Here is a 22,394-nt window from a genome sequence, read left to right on the forward strand (position 1 = left end):
GATGGTCTGCAGCACGTAGTGATCGCTGCCTAGGGTCTCTCCTGTATTGAGCCACTCATAGTTGCGGGCATTGCGGATGAGCGTGAGGTCGGGAGAAGTATCCCGCGTTACGCTGGTGCCGACTCGCGTCGGGTGCTGCGGGTCCGTGAGTAGGGTCAGGGCCATGTCAGCGATGGCGGATGCTAGTTTTCTGCCTTTCGTGTCTTCCCTGGGGTATCCCCATAGGGGGCTAGAAGCATTAAAGTCGCCAACTATAGCTAGGGGAGCTTTTTGGGCTTCTCTTAGGGCTTTAAGAAAGATCACGTCGAAGGCTACGCGGTGCTGTTTGGGGCGACTATATATATTGAGTATATAGGTGCCCTTGCTGTTTCTGTGCTGTGGCAGTATTTTTATGAAGGTATATTCAATGTCGCTGTCTAGATTAAGGTCTACAGTTATTGCCGTGCATGATTTGTGGACCAAGATGCATGTCGAGGGATTTGTTTGATGTGTTGAGTATCCTCTGATCTTAGCCTCCATATTCACTTCTTGCAGGGCTATTATTTGCGGCGTATCGGGATGACAGTCTATGTATTGCTGTAATGTTTCCCTCTTCCGTTTTAGTCCCCTGCAGTTCCACTGTAGGATAGTAAGTTTATGTCTACGTTGTGGAGCCATGCTGAACACTAGAAACTTGTGCCTCATCATGTGGTGCGCCCTCAGGTTGTAGATCTGGCTGAGTGCTTGGCAGACGACGAGTTCCCATTTTACCCTGCAGCTTTGTGCCTCTGTTGTGAGAACCATCTGATAATTCCTGAAATTTGCGGTCAATTCTGATCTCCTGCGATTGCATCCTTATTAAAACTGGTTCGAGGTTTTCCATCATGGGTTTAATAACTGATTCGAACATACTTTTGATTGTCGTCTCGATCATAATTTGTAATTTATTTTCAATGAGGTCTTGAATTGTTTTTTCCAAGCGAGTGATGCGTTCCTGGGTTTGGGGGTGCTCTGTATATTGCTGCTTTAGTGCCTGCGATGGTGGTGCCTGCGGAGTTGGTGCCTGGTGGGGTGCGTCTGGTGTAGTTGCTTGCCTCTCGGGGGTGCTAGCATCTAACTGGTGTGGAGACGGGGGGTGTAGCTCTGCCCTATCTTCTTCCATCGGACATGCCTGTTGCGTCGATGGAGGTAATGTGTTGTTTGGATTGACTGCGATGACTAACTGCTGTTTCAATGTGCTATTTTCTGATTTTAGTTGTTCAATCTCTGCTTTAAGTCGTTTGTAAGCCAACGCTTCGGGGGAGGAGGCAGCTACATCTGCCCAGCTCACCTTGCTGCCGTTGCGCTGCTCCTTGTTATGGGGTCCTGTTGTCTTCTCGGCTGGACGACTGCCGTTGTTGTGCGATACATTATCGGTAGTCCCAGGTCCATTGCTTGAAGAGCGTGAGCCGGGTGGTGCTTAGTTGTTGCTGGACTGGTACTGGTGGGTCAGTCGGTCCCCGCTGCTCGATGGACCTCTGCTGCCGGACCGGTTCCGAAGCCTGGATCTTGACCGGTGGTTGAATTCTCCTGTCTTGGGCTTGGTTTTTTGTGATGTTCGGTACTTGTACTTGCACTGATTCGACCCCATGGGATGTGGACCTTCGCAGACCGTGCACTTGGGTTGGCAGTCGTGGGATTCTGGAACATCTTGCTGACCGCACTGCGGACATCGTGACTTCGAAGGGCAAGGGCAAACATCCGCCCGGTGTCCAAGTTTCCCGCACAGTGCGCAGGCTGGCGTTGTTTTCTTGTATAGGCGTACTGGAACCGCTTCACCATAGTAGAAGACGTGAAACGGAACCTTTCTTCCTTCAAACGTGATGGCCGCCACGTTGGAGGAACCTAATTTTCTCACGCTCACCACTGGTGCGTCCGGGGAGCGAAGCGCGTTCGTGATGTCTTCGTTGGAAACCCTCGGGTCCACTTGTATTACTCCTTTGCAAGTGTCGTCGGAGGGGCGGAGGTAGGAGTACACTGCCTGTGCATTGTCCCCAAGCTGAATTTCGTGAATTGCCAGGATCTTTCTGATTATTTGGGCGTCTCGCACCCCGACGACGATGATGTTCTGTTCCCATATGGGCCAAACGCTGAGCTCGGCTGAGCCCTTGTCGACGCCAGCAGCAATGTGCAAGGCGTTTCCGACCGCGTTGCTTCCCCTGAATTTGCTGAGATCCAGCGTTCCTTTAGGTTTGATTATGATCACTGCATCTTGCTTGTCCAGACGCGGCTGCGGAGGAGGCTTCCAACGCTTGACTTGCGTGCGGGGCGTCTGCTGCAGCGGCGTATCCCCTGCCGCGGTGACGCGTCCATCTGGCGTTCGACCTTTTTGCCGTGCCGAGTGGTTGTCACGGGCTGATGCGCGTTCCCACTCTTCTATCTTGCGTTGGATAATCGCCTCCGTAACCTTGTCGAAAACTGGGGTTTTCGCCTGCGGCATGGTGACAATCTGCATCCCCTCCGGGTCGTATCCCATCAGGGTCGTCATGGTTTGCGGCAGAATTTGCCCGCGGAGCCGCGGCGGGCAGCTGAGTCGTGGCCTAACTGTTAGGCTTAGCAACTCGCGCGATCCGCTTGGTCTTCAAATTCTCGAAGGATTTGAGAAAACGGTCCCACCTGAACAAGGGTGGGTGGTCTCCTCGTTGTTCTGGAAGTGTACCAGATGGTGTCGCAGCGCTTCGGCAAATGCTTCGGGAAAGGATCATAAAATTCGGCGGAGCCGACGTGAGACACGTCCGCTCTTCCCGACTGCTGAGGCGCGTCTCTATTCAACAGGGATACATTCCTTTCTTTGCGTATCACATCCTTGAAAATAGCGACTACCTCGGGGCGTCTCGAACGATCGTGTGGGCTCCTGCTCACATGGGCCCCAAAGGCAATGAAAAGGCAGATGCCGCCACCCGTTCGCTCACTCTCCGGGCAATGCCTTCAGATCCTTGCGAAACGGATCCTGAACCCAATCCGGCCCTCGCTTTTCGACAAATTACTGAATTACCAATCCAAATCGGCCGCGACAAATTACCAATCCGGCCATGCAATTTGTCCTAAGCCCTGTAAGGGCCTTACAAAGACGGAGGAACGCACACTCCGTCTTTGCACGAAAACGCTGCTGTGCCCGGCAGTATTAAAGCACTTTGATCCCGCATGTACAGGAAAGTTTCCGTACTCTGCGGAGAAGTCTTCGGACATACTCCACATGGTATGGACATGTCAGTCAACCCCGAACCTCACCCCAAAGCCCAACCCCACCCGGGCGGACTGGGAAGCAGCCCTGCTCGGCTGCTCCGACCTGGTGAGCCAGAAGGCCCTGGTCGAGCGCGTCCGAGAAGCAGCAGTCGCCAACGGGCTCCTGTACTGAGGAGCGCACCTAGCGGTTGTGAGAGGTGGCCCTTTACGGGATACCTCAAACTTTCTCCCTATTATGCAACAATAAAAATTCAGGGGGCACTTTGGCTCTCTAAAGTGCTGCAAGGCGAAAGCGTTTCCGGTGCACTGTTTGTTTTTATTTACTTTTTTATTTTTCATATTTTTTTATATTTTTTTGCTCCTTTTCTTAACTTTATTGTTTTTATTTTCATTTTCACATCTTGCTTTATTTTGTTTTTATTTTTGTTTATTTTCTGATTTTTATTTTTTATTTTCCTTTTATTTTATTTATGAAGCCCATGCATTCACTAGATGCGCCTTTATTCATGCTGGAACCTTGAGCCTTTTAAGCAGTGACGCCGAAAGGCAGACGAATCTGCCGACGCGTCTGTCGACACTCCTGCCGACGCGTCTGTCGACACTTCTGCCGACGCGTATGTCGACACGCCTGCCGACGCGTCTGCTAACGACAGTATGAGGCATTAAAGGCTTCCGCCTTAATAAAGTTTTGCAGACAGACAGACAGTCAACGCCAATGAACGCAACTAACGCCGAAGGCCTATGGCTTCAGCGCCACGTTTCTCGCACAGCGTTGTAAATGCCAACGCATGCTGCGCACATCTGCCACTACAGCCACGTAGCTTAAAGCACGATTAAGGTGTCCACTGTTCCACGAGGGCTGTTGTGCGCCTTCCTTCTGGTACAGGTGTCCACCGAGGGGTGTGAGACAGATAGTGCACCATTTCCTTTCCTCAAAAACCAATTTACCCACTAGCCTTCTGCTTTCCAAGCTCTGGCTTCATTGGTTTCGCAGCTTAAAGAACGACTAAGGTGTCCCCTGCTGATTACAACGGACAACGGCGACGGCGAGGCCGCGAAACGCAGAAACGGGCGCCAAAAAGCTGCGCTTTAAAATGGCCGCGGCTTAGCTCAGCTAACCCTGGTTATGCAAGCGAAACTACACGTCGCTGAGGTTCCTGGCGTCTCCAACGCCAGGAACCTCAAAGCACGAATGATGCGTCGCTGATCCAGGGAGCCAGTTATGCGCCCTGCCTTTCCTCAAAATCATGGGAGTCTAGGAACTTAACACCAACGCCAATGAACACAATGAATGCCCAAGGCCTATGGCTTCAGCGCCGCGTTTCAGGTACAACGTTGTCAATGCCTGCAGCCAACATTTCTCTCTCTCTCTCTCTTCTCTCTCTCTCAATACCCCACGCACCTATAAGCGCGATTCAGGCGTTCACTGTCTCAGGGAGCCAGTTATGCATATTTCCTTTCCTTAAAATGATCGGAATGTAAAACGTTGTCAACGCCAACGCCAATGTACACAACGAACGCTCCCTGGATCAGTGACGCATAATTCGTGCTTTGAGGTTCCTGGCGTTGGAGAAGACAGATGTAGGCTTCACTGCCGTGTTTCTGCCTGAACGTTGTCAATGCCTACGCATGCAGCGCACATATTTCACTACTGCCACGTATCTTCAAGCGCGACTGAGGTATTCACTGTACCAGGGGGCAAGTTATCTGCCTTTCTTTTGTTTTCGAAGCTCCCGCTCTTCATTGTTTTCGGCTGCCCGTTAAGCGCGTTTACACCCCCTATCGATTCCTAAATCTCTCGCACGGTTCGCAATGTCGACCAGATGATCAGACTTGGCCCGACGTCTGCTTGGACCCACTGTCGACGACGTCGGCTCCGGCTGACTTGCTTCGTTCATAGCGAGACACTGGACAGGAAGCGCGCAGCGGCAACGGCGGAGCGCGCGGCTGCAGGTGATGCAAGTCACGTGGTATGTCACGTAGTTATTATGCAGCTGCTCTTCTCCTGTACAAGGTCATCCGTGAAGACGCAGCAGAATCGGCACAGCCAGCCTAGTAAAGCCTTGGGTTAAAAAAAAATTGGAGGACGCTTAAGCTTCGCCTTCAAGAATGGAACGCGACGGCCTTTTGCAGCGCTAGCAGGGAGCCCACGGATCGCCATTGCCCCTTCGGTGCGACTCCTTGCCCGTTGGACAAGTCGCTCGGAGTCTATGGGAGGCCTCTCAGAACAGCACATCCACTGCCCGAAGAGATCACGAATGTGCTGCAGTGAAGCTGCTCCGTTAATTGGCTGTTGTGAGTCCTCGTTGTGATCCTGATTTTGTACGAAAAATTTGGCGCACTAACTTTCTCACATGTAGGTGGAAACTTCAACCACGCCGTGAAGGAAGGGAGGAAGTTTCTATAATAGTGAAAGAGAAAAGACGGAAAGAGAGGCCGTAACGGAGGTCTGCGTCTCCGTTGCCGTCGCATTCGTTGACCGCAACAGCACAGACGTGCACATCACAGCCGCTCAGTTGTTATGGTTTAGTTTGGGTTATGGAGGTTTACGTCCCAAAGCGACTCAGGCTATGTGAGACGCTGTAATGAAGGGCTGCGCAAATTTCGACCAAGTGGGGTTCTTTAACGTGCACTGACATCGCACAGTACACGGGCCTCTAGAATTTCGCCAGCACCGAAATTCGACCGCTGCAACCCGGATCCAACCCGCGTCTTTCGGGTCAGCAGCAGAATGTCATAACCACTGAGCCACCGCGGGTTCCATGGAATCGCAATAGTTCATATCCGAAGCAGACGCGCCGTTTAAATGGGAAGCGCCGCAAGGAGTAGCCTTCAGGAAACTTCAGCGTCGTTTACAGTTCCCGCTGATCTTCGCGCACTTTGATAAAAAAATTAAGGGGGGTGCTTTGTTGACCTAAAGCGTGGAGAGGCGAAAGCCTTAAGCGCGGTGTTGCGGCTAGTGTCACTGGTGCGTGCTTACGATGTTAAGCTTCGCCTCTTAGTGTGGAACACGATAGCTTCTTGCTACGCTGCCAAGGAATCCACAGAACGCCATCGCCCGTTCGGCTCTACGTCTTGGTTGTCAGTAAATTAGTTTTTGAGGAAAGGAAATGTATCTGTCTCGCATATCTCGGTGGGCACCTGAACCTCGCCTTAAGGGAAGGGAGGAAGATGGGAGGGAACGAAGACACCGTCCGTTTTCACTAGACGCGCCTTTGTTCATTCCAAACCATCGAGCTGGCATGGCGGAGTGGTTACCGTGCTCGTCTCGCACTGGTTCGATTCCCGAACTCGACCAAATTCCTTCTCGGTTTTATTTATTTTTCTGGTCTGACTAGAAAGCTTAATTAGGCTAATTGGTTAATTAAGCAATGAACTAAACTCAGTCACACTTAGTTGGAGCATCACTATACGATCCCTTTAATTGGTTGCATGGTTACTAACCAAAGTACAATTGGCCCCGTTTGAAATTCGTGCACTGTGACGTCACGACCATTTCGACCAATTGAAAAGCGTCACATTTATGTCGACAACTCCTGCTTACAACGATGAGGAATTAAAGGCTTCCGCCTTAAAACGCCGAGACTGAAGTTCATACCGTCCAGAGTGGGCCTAGGCACCGACCTCGTTCAGAAAACTGACATACTGGAGAAAGTAATCGCATACGCTCGCCGCTCTGTCCAGAGCCGAGGCTAACTATACGACAGCTGAGAAGGTTTGGCTTATTATTTATGGGGGTTTAACTTCCTAAAGCAACTTAGGTTATGAGGAACGCCGTAGTGAAGGGCTCCGAAAATTTCGACCGCCTGGGGTTCTGTAACCCACATGACATAGCACAGTGCACGGACCTCTAGAATTTCGCCTCCATCGAATTTCGACCGCCGCGGCCTGGATCGAACCCACGACTTTCGGGTCAGCAGCCGAGCACCATAACCACTAAGCCACCGGGCGGTTGAGAAGCAGTGCCTAGCCATCACCTGGGGTACATCGAAATTGCGCCCCTACCTGTACGAACCACCGTTCAAGGTGGGCCGCGATCACCATGCACCCTGCTGGTTTGATAGTTTCAAGCACCGCGTAGGCCGCCTTGTTCCATGGAACCTGTGCCTCCAGGAGTTTGACGCGACCGTGGTTTACAAGTCCGGACGCACGCACTTTGATGCCGACTGCCTGTCACGACCCCTGCAGATGCGGCGCATCCCCATTATAACTTGGAACTGCCGCGGCTTCCGGGCAAAGCGCGCACCTCTGCAACTTCTCCTTCCCACCATCACACCCACGCTCCACATACTTCTTCTCCAGGAGACTGCACACCAAGCAACCCTCCCCAGCTACACATCTACACACTCGGATACCACTAACACACCCAGGACGTCCACACTCAACCACCGCAGCCTCACCTACAAAACTCATCACATTACGTCTCAGACGCCCTGCGTGATCACGGAACTTATACATCACACACATTCACTTCCTTCTATATTTATAGCAAACATATACCACCCCACGTCCCTGCCGATGGCCCCGCTAGAATCACTTCTGCGAAAGCTACACCATCTAGCAGGGAAACATCCCCTACTCATCGGTGGGGACTTCAACAGTCAGCATACTGCTTGGGGATACACAACCACGACACATCGAGGTCGCAGGCTCTGGCTGCTCCTGCAGAACCTCCAGCTCACTGTGCACAACACGTTTCAGACGCCTACGCGGATCGGCAACAGTGTCAGCATGGACACCAGTCCGGACCTAACGCTGAGCCGCTGTATCCGCGGCGTTACCTGGAACAGAACACAACATACACTGGACAGTGATCATTACATTATACAAATCACTGTCCCATACAAACCACCCCGTCCCGCAAATACCATACACAAACTCATTAACTGGGATGCATTTCGCACTGCACGCACTGCCCTCCCAGACACTCCCATCGCAGACATCGACGCATGGGTGCAGTCACTCAAGCATGACGTTCACCACAACACGCGACACATTGAAACTACAACCGAAACACCGACCCTTGACACACGCCTAGCCCACCTCTGGGAGGCTTATCACAGCATCCTGGAACGCTGGAAAGGCAACAAACACAACAGAACGCTTAAAAAGCGGCTGGCCGCGCTGCAGACACAAATCCAACAGCACTCTGAGGAGCTCTGTCGATCCAACTGGGGACAGATATGTGACGGCATCGCCGGAAACCTGTCCAGCAAACGTGCATGGCAACTCCTCCGACACCTTATTGACCCCACACGCACAAAATCAGCAGCACAGCACCACGTGACACGCCTCACACATGAACACATTGACGATCCCGACACCCTTTTAGACACACTTCAAACCATGTACACATCTCCAGGCGGCCCCACACCTCTACCCCACTACACAGGACAACCAAATCCCACACTCGACACCGACATCACGGAGACGGAAGTCAGAGCGGCCCTCCTGATTCTCCGCGCCAACTCCGCACCTGGTGCAGACCAAATCACAAACTCCATGCTCCGTAATCTGGATGACCGATCGATCACCCGCATTACGAAATACTTCAACCAGTGCTGGAGGGAGGGTAACCTCCCGCAGTCCTGGCGCCACGCGAAGGTAATATTTATACCAAAACCCAACAAACCACTCACCATTCAAAACCTTCGCCCGATTTCGCTAACCTCATGCCTCGGGAAGCTCCTCGAGCATGTTGTGTTAGCGAGACTCACAAGTCACATGGCGGACAACAATCTCTACCCGCATAGCATGGTGGGATTCCGCCCTCATCTATCCGCACAGGACGCCATGCTGCAACTCACACACGACCTTTTTGACCCGCTTCTTCCAGGCCACACCAAGGCAGTCTTAGCTTTGGATCTCTCCAAAGCTTTTGATCGCATTGAACATCAGGCGATCATGACTGCTCTATCCCCATTGAATGTGGGTGTGCGCACGTACGCCTACATTCAAGCATTCCTGACTGACCGCACGGCTGAGATACGCTTCGGCCCTCTGTCTTCCCCCTCCTACACACTTCAGAGTATCGGCACCCCTCAAGGGTCCGTCCTTTCCCCCTTTCTCTTTAACATTACCCTCATACCCCTCGCCCGGAAATTGGCAACTATTCCCCACCTCAAGCACACTCTTTATGCAGACGATATCACCCTGTGGACCACCCACGGCAGTGACGGCGACATAGAGAACACCTTACAGGAAGCAGCCACCCTCACCCAAAATTACGCACGGACCATCGGACTGTCTTGCTCCCCAGAGAAGTCCGAACTGCTCCTCATCCGGCCTAAGAACCGCCGCTGTCCCCGCTCCCCCATTGCCATTGAATTGAATGGTTACCCGGTACCTGAGGTTGGCACCCTCCGTGTATTGGGCCTGCACATCCAGAACGATGGCAAAAACCCCACTACCCTCAAGAAACTCAAGCAGGTTGCAGGCGCGATATCGCACCTCATCTGCAAGGTTTCGGGACATCATAGAGGCATGAAGGAGCGCGACCTATGTCGCCTCATGTTGCCTTTGTCCTCAGCCGTGTACTGTACACTACCCCATATTTACAACTATCCAAACATGACATAAACGCTTTGATTCGCAAAGCATTCAAGGTAGCACTTCATCTTCCCCTCAACACACCCACAGACAGATTACTAGGCCTGGGCCTCCACAACACGATCGGGGAACTGGTGGAGGCCCACCGACAGGCCCAATACATCAGGCTCACAAAAACTTCCACAGGTCGGTATATCCTGGACTCCCTGGGAATCAGAATACCGGCCAACGACCCAACCCTCCTCGCCATCCCACGATCCCTTCCCCGAGAGCTTCTCATCAGGCCGCTCCCGAGGAATATGCACCCGTCCCACCATGAGCAGCGCCGCAGAGCCCGTGCGAAGGCACTCCATCGAGCGTACGGCCCCGAGCCGGACGCCGTATGGGTGGACGCTGCCTGCACGGGTGATGAAGCGACAGCAGCTGCGGTGGACTCCTCTTCATCCACCCTCCTCACACTACCTCTCCCTCCAGACACGTCCCCAGAGGCTGCAGAGGAAGCCGCCATTGCACTTGCTATCACCCGCACGGAAGCCCGGTATATTTTAAGTGACCCTAAAACTGCGATTCTAAATTTTGCTCGAGGCCGAGTTCATGTCCCTGCTTTTGACATACTGGACTCGCCCGATGCACCCCCGCCCCGCCAAGTGGAGCTGAAATGGGTGCCTGCGCACTCCGGGAATCCCGGAAACGAGGCCGCCAACCTTTTAGAACGAGGTTCTTTAAACCGGGCTCAGGTGGCCTCGGATCGGGGATTGACGAAGGATCGCATGCACTCATTCAGTGAGCTGACCCAGGCATACAGAGCCTCTCGCCAGCTCTACCCCCCGCCCCACCCCTCCCTAGATAACAGACACGCAACACTCTGGCGCAGATTACAAACACATACTCTTCCCTCGCCCCTTACCCTAACCCACTATCATCCCTCCTTCCCCACTCCTGCTTGCTCCCTATGCCCAGAACCCTTCGCTTCTTTCCTCCACATCCTTTCCCTCTGCCCGGCGGACCCTCCCCCGCGGGACCTAGAGAACCTCAAGACCTGGGAGGACTGGGAGACCCTGCTGCGCTCGGAGGACCCGGCTGTGCAGACCATCGCCACCGGCCGTGCTGCCAGTGTTATGAACCTTAGGAACATAAACACTTGAGTGCAGTGGGGTCGTGCGGGGACCCTGGGGCGTGCCCCGAATTCCTGTTAAATTAAAGTTTTTCTCTCTCTCTCTCTCACGACGATGAGGATGCTTTCCTCCGACCCATCAGCTCCTGGTCTTTTGCACAGCAGCAACGCTCGGACACCTAGCTAAAACGTTTCATCGAGTACTTGGAAGGCAAGGTTTCTTCAACCGCCGCCTCGTTCAGGCGAGCGTTGCCTTCGTTTTGTGTACAGACTGATGTCCTCGCGAATAACAACTTCGCAGCAAACGAAACGGCCTACCTCCTTGTTGCACCTGCCAGTCTTCGCGAAGAATTTCTTCACAGGACGAGCCGACAGCTGGACATCTCGAGTTTTCTTGTACCCTCCGCTGCATTCAAGAGAAGTATTAGTGGCCCCGACACTCCGCTGATGTCGCACAATATGTGAAATCCTGCTGGGATTTTTCAGTGACGTAGGACCCCAGCAACACAACCAGCAGAATTTCGGAGCTTATTGAATCACCTTGAAAGGCATCTCAACGTATCGGCATTGACCTGCACTTCCCTTTCCCGAAGTCAACGCCAGAAAATGAGTGGATCATCATAGCGACCGACCACCTGACTCGCTACTCCGAAGCAAAAAGCCTGCCGAACGAAACAGTAGCAGACACCACCAAATTTTTTGTGGTGTGCATTTTTCTACGACACGGCGTCCCCGATGGGCTCATCACGGACAAAGGAACAGCCTTCACGGCGGAACTAACGCAAGCCATTGTGCGCTATAGCCAAACAAGCCACCGGCTTACTACTGCGTACGATCCGCAGACGAACGGACTGATGCAGCGCCTGAACAAAACCGTAGCCGATATGCTCGCTAAGTATGCCGGCACGGAAAACATGACCTGGGATGTGTCCTGCCTTACATCGTCTTCGCGGACAACACCACAGATCACGCGTTTTGGGCTCGTCTGTGGCAGGAAGGCCAGGCTAGACGCCTTGGTGCAGAATTTTACCGAAGAATATAGTGTCCTCAAGGTAGCTGGTAAAAATTTCGTCTGTATGCTGGGCGCGTAGGGCGGATTTTTCGCAAAACCGGACGACCAAAGATCTGCGTGGTTTTAAAAATGGCCCAGTTTGGAATGTCGGCCTCGTGATTGTGAAACCAAAGGTTTGCGATGTCGCTCTGGGAAAAGACATTGTTGAACAGACATTCCCCCCGACAGCGCTGTGCTCGTCCCTGTGTGCGCCGCCTCTATTTTTGACGCCACCGTTCTCTTCTCGCCTTCCCAACGTGTATTCCGCTCTCCGGCAGGTCCGTCTTCCCTTCTCCATCATCGACAGTCACCACGGTGCTACCGAAATCTTCGTCTCGAGCACTTCCTCTGCTACGTTCGCCTTGCTTCGAGGAGAGTGCCTCATCAATTTTGAAGCTGCTGAATTGATCTCTGCCTTGGACGATAAGGTATAAGCCTTCGCATGGTGCCTACATTACTGCCCTTGCTCCGCGTAATGCCGCTTATGATCACCCGCTGTCCTCGAACATTTTCTACCGCTCCATTGACTGCGACCAAGGCACAACTAACCATGCTCTTCTCCTTGCCCTGCCCAACCAGTTTCGCTGTTCATTTGGCAATGAAACAACTTACTTGGGCCGTGCGACCACTGTCGTCCAGCATATCGAAACCGGTACCCATGCTTCTCTCCGCCAGCGCCCCTGCTGTGTGCGAGCGCCCCTACCGCAAGCTACCCTACCGTGGAAAAGGAGCATCTTGCCGTCGTGCACGCTTTAACGGAATCCCGCCCGTACTTATATGACCGGTCTTCCACCGTCATCACTGACTACCACGCTCTGTGCTGGTTGGCCACTGTCAAAGATCTCTCGGTACACCCTCGACGATGGGCCCTTCGCCCTCAAGAATTCAGCACTATGTCGTTTACCGGTCCGGCCACAGGCACTCTGACGCTGATGCCTTTTAAGGCTCACCACTGCCCTCTCCTGCACCCTCTTCGCCAGTATTTGACTCCTTACTCGCAGCGCTTACTACCACGGATATGCTCTCTGAACCACGCCATATTTGACTCCTTACTCGTAGCGCTTACTACCACGGATATGCTCTCTGAACAACGCCAGGATCAATGGATCTCAGCCCTCCTCGACGTTCCTCATGCGCCCCCCACGGCATCCTTCTCTATACAGCCCTTCGAAGCCAAGATGCCCATTTTGCGATCTGAAGAGCGGGAGGTGACCTTTGGTTCTTCCAGAACTTCGCTCTGAGATTTGTGCACATCATCATGCCTCGAGTGCTCACGCTGGCTTGCTGAAAACATACGAGCGACTCCACAAGAGCCACAATTGACGCGGAATGTACAACTTTGTTCGTCATTATGTTCGCTGATGTACTTCCTGTCAGCAGCGGAAGTCTGCTCCTTGCCCCTCGAGCGACCCGTTACAGCCACGAACGTGCCTAGCTCGCCCTTTCGACCGTGTGTGCATCGACCTCTATGGGCTGCTTCCATTCACGACCGCCGGGAATCGAAGGGTAACTCCGCCGTAGACCACGCCATTCGGTGCGCTAAGACCGCTGCGGGTAGTGCTCGCGACGTCGCATTCTTCCTTGATCATTTCGTCCTTCGTCACGGCGCTCATCGGGAACTTCATAGCGATCGCGGGCGTGATTTCTTTATCTGAAGTTGTTCACGAGCTCCTGGATGCCTGCCACACAATTCACCGAACCACTACTGCTTATCACCCTCAAACCAACGGCCTGACCGAGTGATAGAACCGGACTCTTGGAGACATGGTTGCCATATATGTTCACTCCGACAACTATAATAGGGGTCAGGTCCTTCCGTTCGTCACTTATGCTTACAACACTGCATCTCGAGCAACGACCGGCTATTCCTCGTTCTTTCTTTTATGCGGGCGTGAGCACTCCTGTCTTCTGGACACTACCCTCCCCTACGACCCCGACAGCGCCGAATACACTTCCTTTTCTGAAGTCACCCGTCACGCCGAGCAGGGCCGCCAGCTGGCTCGGTCCATCACCTCCGAACATCAAACCCTCTCCAGACATAAGTCCAATCAGGCCGAGCGTGCTGTTCACTTCCCCACTGGCTCATTAGTCGAGCTCTCTATCCCACCTTCTTTCAAATTTTCTGCCATGCACACCGGCCCTTACCGTAGCTTGGAGCGTACGTCACCTGTGATCTGAATAATCGACCAGGTGAAACCTAGGACGACTCCCGCCTTACCCGCGACGTTTCAAGTGAGCCGCCTCAAACCATATTACAACCCTTTCATGCTCTCCTAGCCCTGAGTCTCCAGGATGGCTCCCTTTTTCCGCCGGGGCAGTTTGAATAAAACTGGCGGGGGCTTAGCTTTGGTTAAGCCTGGTAGGTTGCGAAAGCGAGCGCAGCGCCCCTAACGGAAGGAATGCGGCGCGCCGCGTCTAAAGAAGGAACGCAGTGCGCCGCGTCTACAGGTCACGCGTGGCTACCGGCCGCCGCTGCGCGACGACTCGTCTTGGTAGCCCATCTCTCACCCTGGTATGACCTCACGCTATGCCGTCACTAGGAATGGCACGACGTCAGAGGTCATTCTAAATGTCACGCGCGGCTACCGGCCGCCGCTGCGCGACGACTCGACTTGGTAGCCCATCTCTCACCCTGGTACGACCTCACGCTATGACGTCACTAGGAATGGCATGACGTCAGAGGTCATTCTAAATGTCACGCGTGGCTACCTGCCGCCGCTGCGCGACGACTAGGCTTGGTAGCCCATCTATCACCCTGTTATGACCTCACGCTATGACGTCACTAGGAATGGCATGACGTCAGAGGTCATTGTATATGTCACGCGCGGCTACCGGCCGCCGCTGCGGGACGACTCGACTTAGTAGCCCATCTCTCACCCTGGTATGACGTCAGAGGTCGTTCTAAAGGTCAAACGTGGCTACCGGCCGCCGCTACGCGAAAGGCCGGTCATGAGCGTAGTATTGATTTCGCAATAAAAGATTACGCCAACGACGGCGAAGCTATGAAGGCGGCCTACTGACGCTTGGGCTGATAACTGCTCTTTGTGCAACCCTGCCTCTCGCCCCGCGGTTTTCACAACTGCGTGTGGCCGATTCTTCGTCGCCGGAGCTACTCACGTCCCGACCAACCACTCCTCAGTACTGTTTATTTCAGTACTAAACGTACTGATTTCCAGTATTTCAGTATTCAGAACTAAAATAAATTTGTAATAAATAAATAAATAAATAAATAAATAAAACATTTGGTGAACACTGTTTATTCACTCTCAGAGCCGCCGGCACTCTTCTTTATCATTTTTTGTGTGCATCGAGACGCGAAAAGAGTTGATTCCATTGGTCGCGGCCACGTGCAACTGCATCCAGATTGTTCCAGATTGTTGTCGTTCATTTGACTCCTTATCTCGATCGCCGAGCACACTTGTTGCTACTCCCCCATCAAGTCATTCAGTTCTTTGCAAGCGTGTCTACCTAATAGGTTCTCTGTTAGAAGCCCCTTCCGATGTATTTCTGCCTGCCGTTCAGAAAGAAGATGTGACGCACACGAGCGCTTCAAGTTTTTGATTGTCTCACCAACGCGCGCAAACAACCACTTGGCTTCATTCAGCCATGCGGCGCCTGTGGCCGTGGCGCAGTCCCATGTACTCTCTCTACAAATTCTTGATGGAAGTAAGAGCCCTTTGTTTCTTCTTGCGACGGCCCCTGCGGCTGCTCTTTCTGTTTTGCAGTTTCTGTCATTGTTTATTGCGTGTTGGTTACGGCTCCCTTTTTTACCATGAATTCTTCGAAAGGCTCATAACCTTCTTGCAACGCAAATTTTGCTGATGGTGACATGGCAATGACATGGTTCGAATGCACTTCTAATTTCGTATCAGAGAATGCAGCGGCGTGACCGAACGGCAATTTAGGACGATGAAAGAGGCCATTGCAGGAAGGCGCTGAAATGCGCTACCTGAAGCAAGTAGCGGGGCAGCTCAATTCAGTGAACCTTGTTGGTAACTTCCAAGCTGAACTAGCGGAAATAAACAGAAAACTGTCTCACAAGCTCTTACAAGCAAGCAGCCAGCTCCGTGGAGGCTTTGCTTTCGCTTTATTTTGTTTTTTAGGTTTCCGTGAATAAATAGTTTCATTCGCAGATATATAGCCGCAAAATAAGCCCGAAGAAATAAAAATACGCGCGGGCTATTTGCTTCTACGGACTACTACGTATTACTCCGCCGATGGCAGAGCGGCAAGCCGCCGCGGGACTGGCTGAGAGGCTCTCCACGCGTTGGTCGACTGCGCGCCGTACGAGGGAGAATTAAAAAAAAAGAAAGGCGGGAGCCAGACGTTAATTCGATTTAATTAGGAAAATCAGCCACACAGGGCAATAAATTGAAGTTTATAAGAATGCTCGGAACGTGCAGATTGAGTTCCCACGGCAAAAAGACGAGTTCAGATTCCTCTTCAGTGCACCTTTAATAACATGATAGAGAGTATTGAGAATTTAGCACTACGTTTCATATTCTCATCTTACTTAGAATTATTGGATATTAGTTGGGCACCAGAAAAAAAACAGACAAACCAACTACCCCAGATTTCCGCTTTACTGAATCTAACTCACCCCAGTCCAGCTTTACTAACCAGATAGCTTTGAAACGCTGGCGCAGCGCAATACAATTTCCAAACTAAGATACATATATCAGCTTTATCAAGGCCATTTCGAAATAAGTCGAACACCTTTATAACGAAGCCCTCGGGGCCTTCAAAGTACTTCGCTATACAGGCCACTTCGTTGTAAAGGCGGCGCACCGTATCGCATGGAATAGAGCAAGCCTTGTTGGGTCTTTGGCATCCCACCGCTGCCACCACTGTTGGGACTGGGAGTCCGAGCCAGGAAACGGTCGAGGCGACGGTGAGTCAAAGTGACTTTTATGTACAGTATGTACAAGGGCTTTTACATGATACCAGGGACAAGAGCACCACGGGCAAGCACACAGAAGAAGGGCGGCCCCGGCGGCGAGCGTAGCTCCGGCGTGATGGCTCTTCTGCTGCCCGTCTGCTGCGCGGGTTCAGCGCGGCTCCGCTTTTAAAGCCGCTGGTAACGGTTACGGCAGCCAGCCGTTCAAATCCTCCAATCAGGTCACGGCACTGGCCACCGTTCAAATTAGACCAATGGTCGAGAGGCGACGGCCGGCGACGAGACGGAGGAGCCCGCACCGACGGAGAGGAGGGGAGCAGGAAGAGTCCGCGTCGGCGCCGGCGAGACGGCATGAGTCACGCTGCACGCCGCGACATGCCCGAGAGAGTCTGGGCCTGCTTTGAGCGACGGCGGCGCGCAGCGATTGATTCCAGAGAGGCCAGCCAGCGAAATGTGGGCTCCGGCACTACAGCCTACGCACGTTCAGCAAAAGAAAACCTTTATTTAACATGAATGCAAGAGATGCGTAATGAAAGAAGTCGGTAATTTTCTTCGGGACACTCCGTCCGATGGAAAGCGCAACAGCAGCCGATCTTATCACATCGAGGTTCACGGAATGCTCCGCGGCAAAACCCGGGAGCGATGCAGGGTACAAATGCAGAGTGTCGAATGCCGCTATGGCCTCTGTTGTTGTCAAAAGTTTTGTGTCGTCTGCAGGCTCTTCATCACTGCTATCTTTGTGGGCATCCGCTTCCTTCCCGTCCTTGATTGCTTCGACGATGTCTTCAGTCGTCACTTCAGAGCAGGCCATCACGTCATCGTGAACCGCGACGCATTCGTCAGCCGTCACACCCTCTGCTGTGTTGCAGGAAGCGGCGTACGAGTTGAGCAGTTCCTGGAGCTGTGCAGCAGGACAGGAACAGTCGCCGTCATCGGCGCGCTGGTGAGGTGCGTCGCTAGCGATGTCCTGAGGTGTAGCAAATCCAGCCTTCGACCTGCAATTACGCACGACGTCTGGCGGGACGCTCCCCCAGGCGCTCGTAATCGTTTCAATGGAGTGGCGAACGTTTACCTTAGTCGGTAGCTCAACCTTGTGCTCCAGGTTTAGCGGAATTCGCTGCCATGGCGAGCGGTGCTCCCCATGCGCACCGAGGCTTTATCGCGGCTGCAGAGGGCAATGGCGGCGCCGCTGCGAGTTTTCGTTGTAAAGCAACAAATCAGCCGTCAGGGGCGCCTAAATTCCTTCGTTGTACAGGAAAAATTTCTTGTAATGGTCTTCGCTGTAGAGGCGTTCACAATACATATAAAAGATAGGAATTCGGCCAGGACAAACGAAATCCTTCGTTATACAGGTCGTTTCGTTGTAGGGGCGTTCGTTGAAGAGGCGTTCGACTGTATCCCGATCAGTTTTTCTTCGCGAACCATTCAGGCATTCTGCAACGTACTACCTACAATAAAACAGTACTACAACCAAAGACTCATATTAATGTATATAAATACTCTTTGTTTCAATGAGCGATCGCCCTTTGGGAAAGTTTGCCTCCTGTGGCAGTAAACTGCTGTACTGTTGACGCTTTCGAGATGTGTATTCAAAACAGAGATTTGAAGTGATCTGCAACGTGCCTTTGATGCTGATTTGTTCTGTGATCTTTTTATTTCGACTGTACTATTTTCTCACACAGCCCAGTGCAATCCGGCGCTGCTGTTTCTGAAATGAACTTGATATCGGTTTAGTTTTTGTTCACACCATTGTAACCACCGCTGCTTAGGCCGGATAATGGCTTGCAGTATTTGTGCATATTAACAGAATAATTATCTGTTAATAATTAGCTGTCTTCTTCCACATGGCAGAAGTATCATGCTGTCGCAAAAGAATACGACAAGTTAACCGCTCAGACTAAACGCAAGTTTTTTTCTACTACTTTACCCTCTATGCTACAGAATAACCCAAAACGATTTCTGAAAACCATTAGCCCCTAAGCAATGTAATGATATTTCACTTAACAGTAGCTCTGGGTCTCCTATTCCTGACACTGAGGTTGCAGATGTTCTTAACACAGCATTCAGTTCGGTCTTTACTAATGAACCACCTGGCAGCTTTCCAGATCCACCATATTTTACGCACCCGCTCATGCAAAATATCACATTTCATCCCGTCGGCATAGTCAAGGTAATTGAATCACTGAAGAACTCGTCATCTACTGGAGTGGACGGTATCAACGCCAAAGTGCTGAAAAATACTAAACATACGTGTAGCCTTTTCTTATCGATCATATTCCAGGCATCCCTCATTACCGGTTCAATTCCACATGACTGACAGGTAGGCAAGGTCATCCCAGTCTTCAAGAAAGGAAGCGGATCATCGCCGAGTAACTACCGCCCGATTTCCATAACAAGCGTTTCTTGCAAAATAATGGAGCATGTTTTATACTCGCATATTGCTAAATTCTTATCGTTCGTTCATTTTTTTCACACAAGCCAGCATGGTTTTCGCAAAAATCATTCCTGTGACACCCAACTGGCACTCTTTCTGCACGACTTACATTTAAACCTTGATCGTAATATCCCGACTGATGTAGTGTTTTTAAACTCCGAAAAAGCGTTCGATAAGGTCCCCCATGGTCGTCTCTTACTAAAGTTATCGCGCCTTAATATTCATCCGTGTGTTCTGAACTGAATTCTAGGGTTTTTATCTAACCGTCAGCAGTTCGTATATGCCAATTCACACTCTTCATCCTTAACACCTGTTCTCTCGGTGGTACCGCGAGGAATAGTACTCGGGCCCCTCCTTTTCTTGATATATATTAATGACCTACCGTGTAACAATTATTCTCATATCCGACTCTTTACCGTTGACTGTGTCGTTTACTGAGGAATTACTAACTCCACCGACCATTTCGCATTACAGACTGACCTTATTCGCATACAGGACTGGTATAAAACATGGCTGATGTCATTAAATATTTCTAAAACCGTGTTAATGTCCATTCACCGTCGTCGCAATTACGTAGTGCCTAATTATAATATTAATAACCTGCAGATTGGAACCTCCGAATTATTCAAATATCTTGGTGTGCATATCTCGCGTGACCTAACTTGGACCAGTCATATTAACCACATAATAAATTCTGCTAATTGTGGTCTAGGTTATTTACGCCGTAACCTTTCGCTCGCTCCTCCCCTTATTAAACAGCTTGCTTTTCAAACCTTTGTGCGACCCAAGCTTGAGTATGCTAACGCTATTTTTGATCCACAACACAATAACCTTACTAACGCCCTCGAATTGGTTCAGAACCGCGCAACACGATTCATTCTGTCTAATTATTCCTACCACTCAAGCATCTCAGCCCTAAAAGCTCGAATCAACTTACCTCCCCTAGCCTCGCGCCGTAGGATAGCACGTCTTAACCTTTTTCATAAATTTTTCCATTCTTTGCCTCTTGATAACCCCTACATAAAAAGAGCCCACCGCATCGCCCGGTTCCGCCACAGTATTGCAGTGTGTCCCCTACAAGCCCATACTGTGACATTTCAGCAGTCATTTTTTCAGCGTACTGCACGAGACGGGAATGACCTGCCCACCGAAGTTGCCATTATCATCAACCCACTAGAATTCAAGCGGAGCATCGCCAACCTTTCATCTTAACATTTTTTTACCATTGTTTGTCAGATATCGTCCACTCCCTCATGTAATGTCTCAACCGAGACCTTTGAGAAAATAAATAAATAAATAAATAAATAAATAAATAAATAAATAAATAAATAAATAAATAAATAAATAGAGGATAAGCTGTTCGAGCAACTTGTGCAGACGCGTGATGCTGCAAAACTACAGGGATTTAAACCGTTTAGAAGCTCAGCTTTGACGTAAAGAAAGTCTACATTTTACGAACTCAAGTTCCAAAAGGGCATAGATAACCCCATGAATAACATTGAAACGATTCAGTGAACTAAACACGACGCAAGATTTTGGCATCCCATTTGCATTAGTCATTAAAGGGATTTTTTATTCGGAGCAAATTTAGTTAACCTTATTAATGGCCACATTACAAACGCAGGTGGTGGAAAATATTTTATAATGCATCACAGCAGCTTAGGGAGATATACGGGGCAGACGTTGCGCGAATCTGAATTTATAATTCGCACTTCTGAAGATGACATTAACCTTATCATCAACTCACTCGATAATCGATAGGCAGCTACCATGACGAGAATAAAGCTGCACCTTCCAACTCACAGTCCATGTAATCTGAAAGCCTCTGGCTTACATCTGCAACGGCATACTCTTTCCTGCGAAAATGAAGATAGCCATTGTCGTGGTCATTCACAAGGGAGGAACTTATAATGAACTGAAAAAGTATAGGCCGATTTCGATTTTCTCTCTTTTTCGAAAGTCATTGAACGTGTCATACACAACTCCGTAGATAGTTTTTTCCTTGCAAAAAACATCATATCAGCTAAGCGCAATATGGGTTCCAGAAAAAAAAACAAACTGAAAACTGAAAAAATTGACAGTAAGGTCTAAAGCGCTGGAATATGTCTAGACTTTCGTAAGGCCTTCGACTACATTAAACATCGCTTTTTACTAATAAAACTCGAAATATATGGAACTAGGAGCACAGCACTTGTACTGATGCGCAGTTATCTTGAGTAGCGTTTTCACTTTGTGTGCCTTTAAATATGGTGCATTGCGAGGGCCAACAATGGCCTTTGCTCTTCCGGATCTATATAAACGATATAGTAAACATTCTTCAGTTCGACGATATAGTATTATACGTAGACGGTAGAAATGTAGTTATTGTTTGGAACAAATCTTAATGAACTTCAAAATACAGCTAACACGTGGCTATTCGATCTTAGTGTATGGCTGGACTTAAACAGTGTTGAACTGTACGAGAAAAAAAACAAATCGAAGTTTATGCTCTTTGTACAAAAAACAAATACAAAGATTATAATTTTAAGCTTCATTGCGCTCATGATAACCTGAACGTGGCAGCTCGCATTCCTTTCCAGGAATTAAATTTCGTCACAACCTAGGCTGGAGCGAGCACACAGACATCCGTGTTAAGATAGCACGAACTATCGGTATGCTGTATAGGTTCCGCTATATTTTACCTTTCTGGCTGAAAAGGCAGGCGTATTTTCCCCTTACCATTTTCCATGCAGTTATTGTCTGCTTATCTGGATTACCTGTAATAAAATTGACGTGGGAAAAATATCTGCCTTGCATTCGTAAGCAGCTCGGTTACTTTTATCTGCGAAAGACGAAACAAATGGTTCGTTTATTGGGGTTTAACGTCTCAAAGCGACCCAGGCTATGAGGGACACCGTAGTAAAGGGCTCCGGAAATTTCGACCACCTGAGGTTCTTTAACATGCACTGACATCGCCCAGTACACCAGCCTCTAGAATTTCACGTGCATGGAAATTCGACCGCGGTAGCCGGGATCGAACCTGCGTCTGTCGGGTCAGCAGCCGAGCGGCATAACCACTGAGCCACCGCGGCGGCGAAACGAATAGTTTTTGTCAAGAGCACCGTCTCATATAATCTCTGTAAAAAAAAGCATGCATGAACTCAAA

General features: G+C 50.6%; 1 protein-coding gene and 1 pseudogene across 2 annotated transcripts in view; one reads left to right on the forward strand and one right to left on the reverse strand.

Moving 5' to 3' along the window:
• Window positions 1-22,394, reverse strand: part of LOC149338273 (toll-like receptor 2) — a 68,633-nt gene that overhangs the window by 36,869 nt on the left and 9,370 nt on the right. Inside the window, exon 2 of one of the 2 annotated variants that reach the window (XM_089547587.1) lies at window positions 10,721-11,273. The exons of the other annotated variant lie outside the window; for it this stretch is intronic. Coding sequence (XP_089403713.1) covers window positions 11,090-11,273 — 184 coding nt within the window. The 3' untranslated portion in view covers window positions 10,721-11,089. Of the gene's footprint in view, window positions 1-10,720; window positions 11,274-22,394 lie in introns of those variants that run through there. 2 annotated transcript variants of the gene reach the window in all.
• Window positions 1,477-3,376, forward strand: LOC149338277 (uncharacterized; annotated as a pseudogene).

Source organism: Amblyomma mixtum, chromosome 6 (assembly GCF_055824585.1).
Source record: "Amblyomma mixtum isolate Tamu chromosome 6, ASM5582458v1, whole genome shotgun sequence".
In the NCBI taxonomy this organism is placed as follows: domain Eukaryota; kingdom Metazoa; phylum Arthropoda; class Arachnida; order Ixodida; family Ixodidae; genus Amblyomma; species Amblyomma mixtum.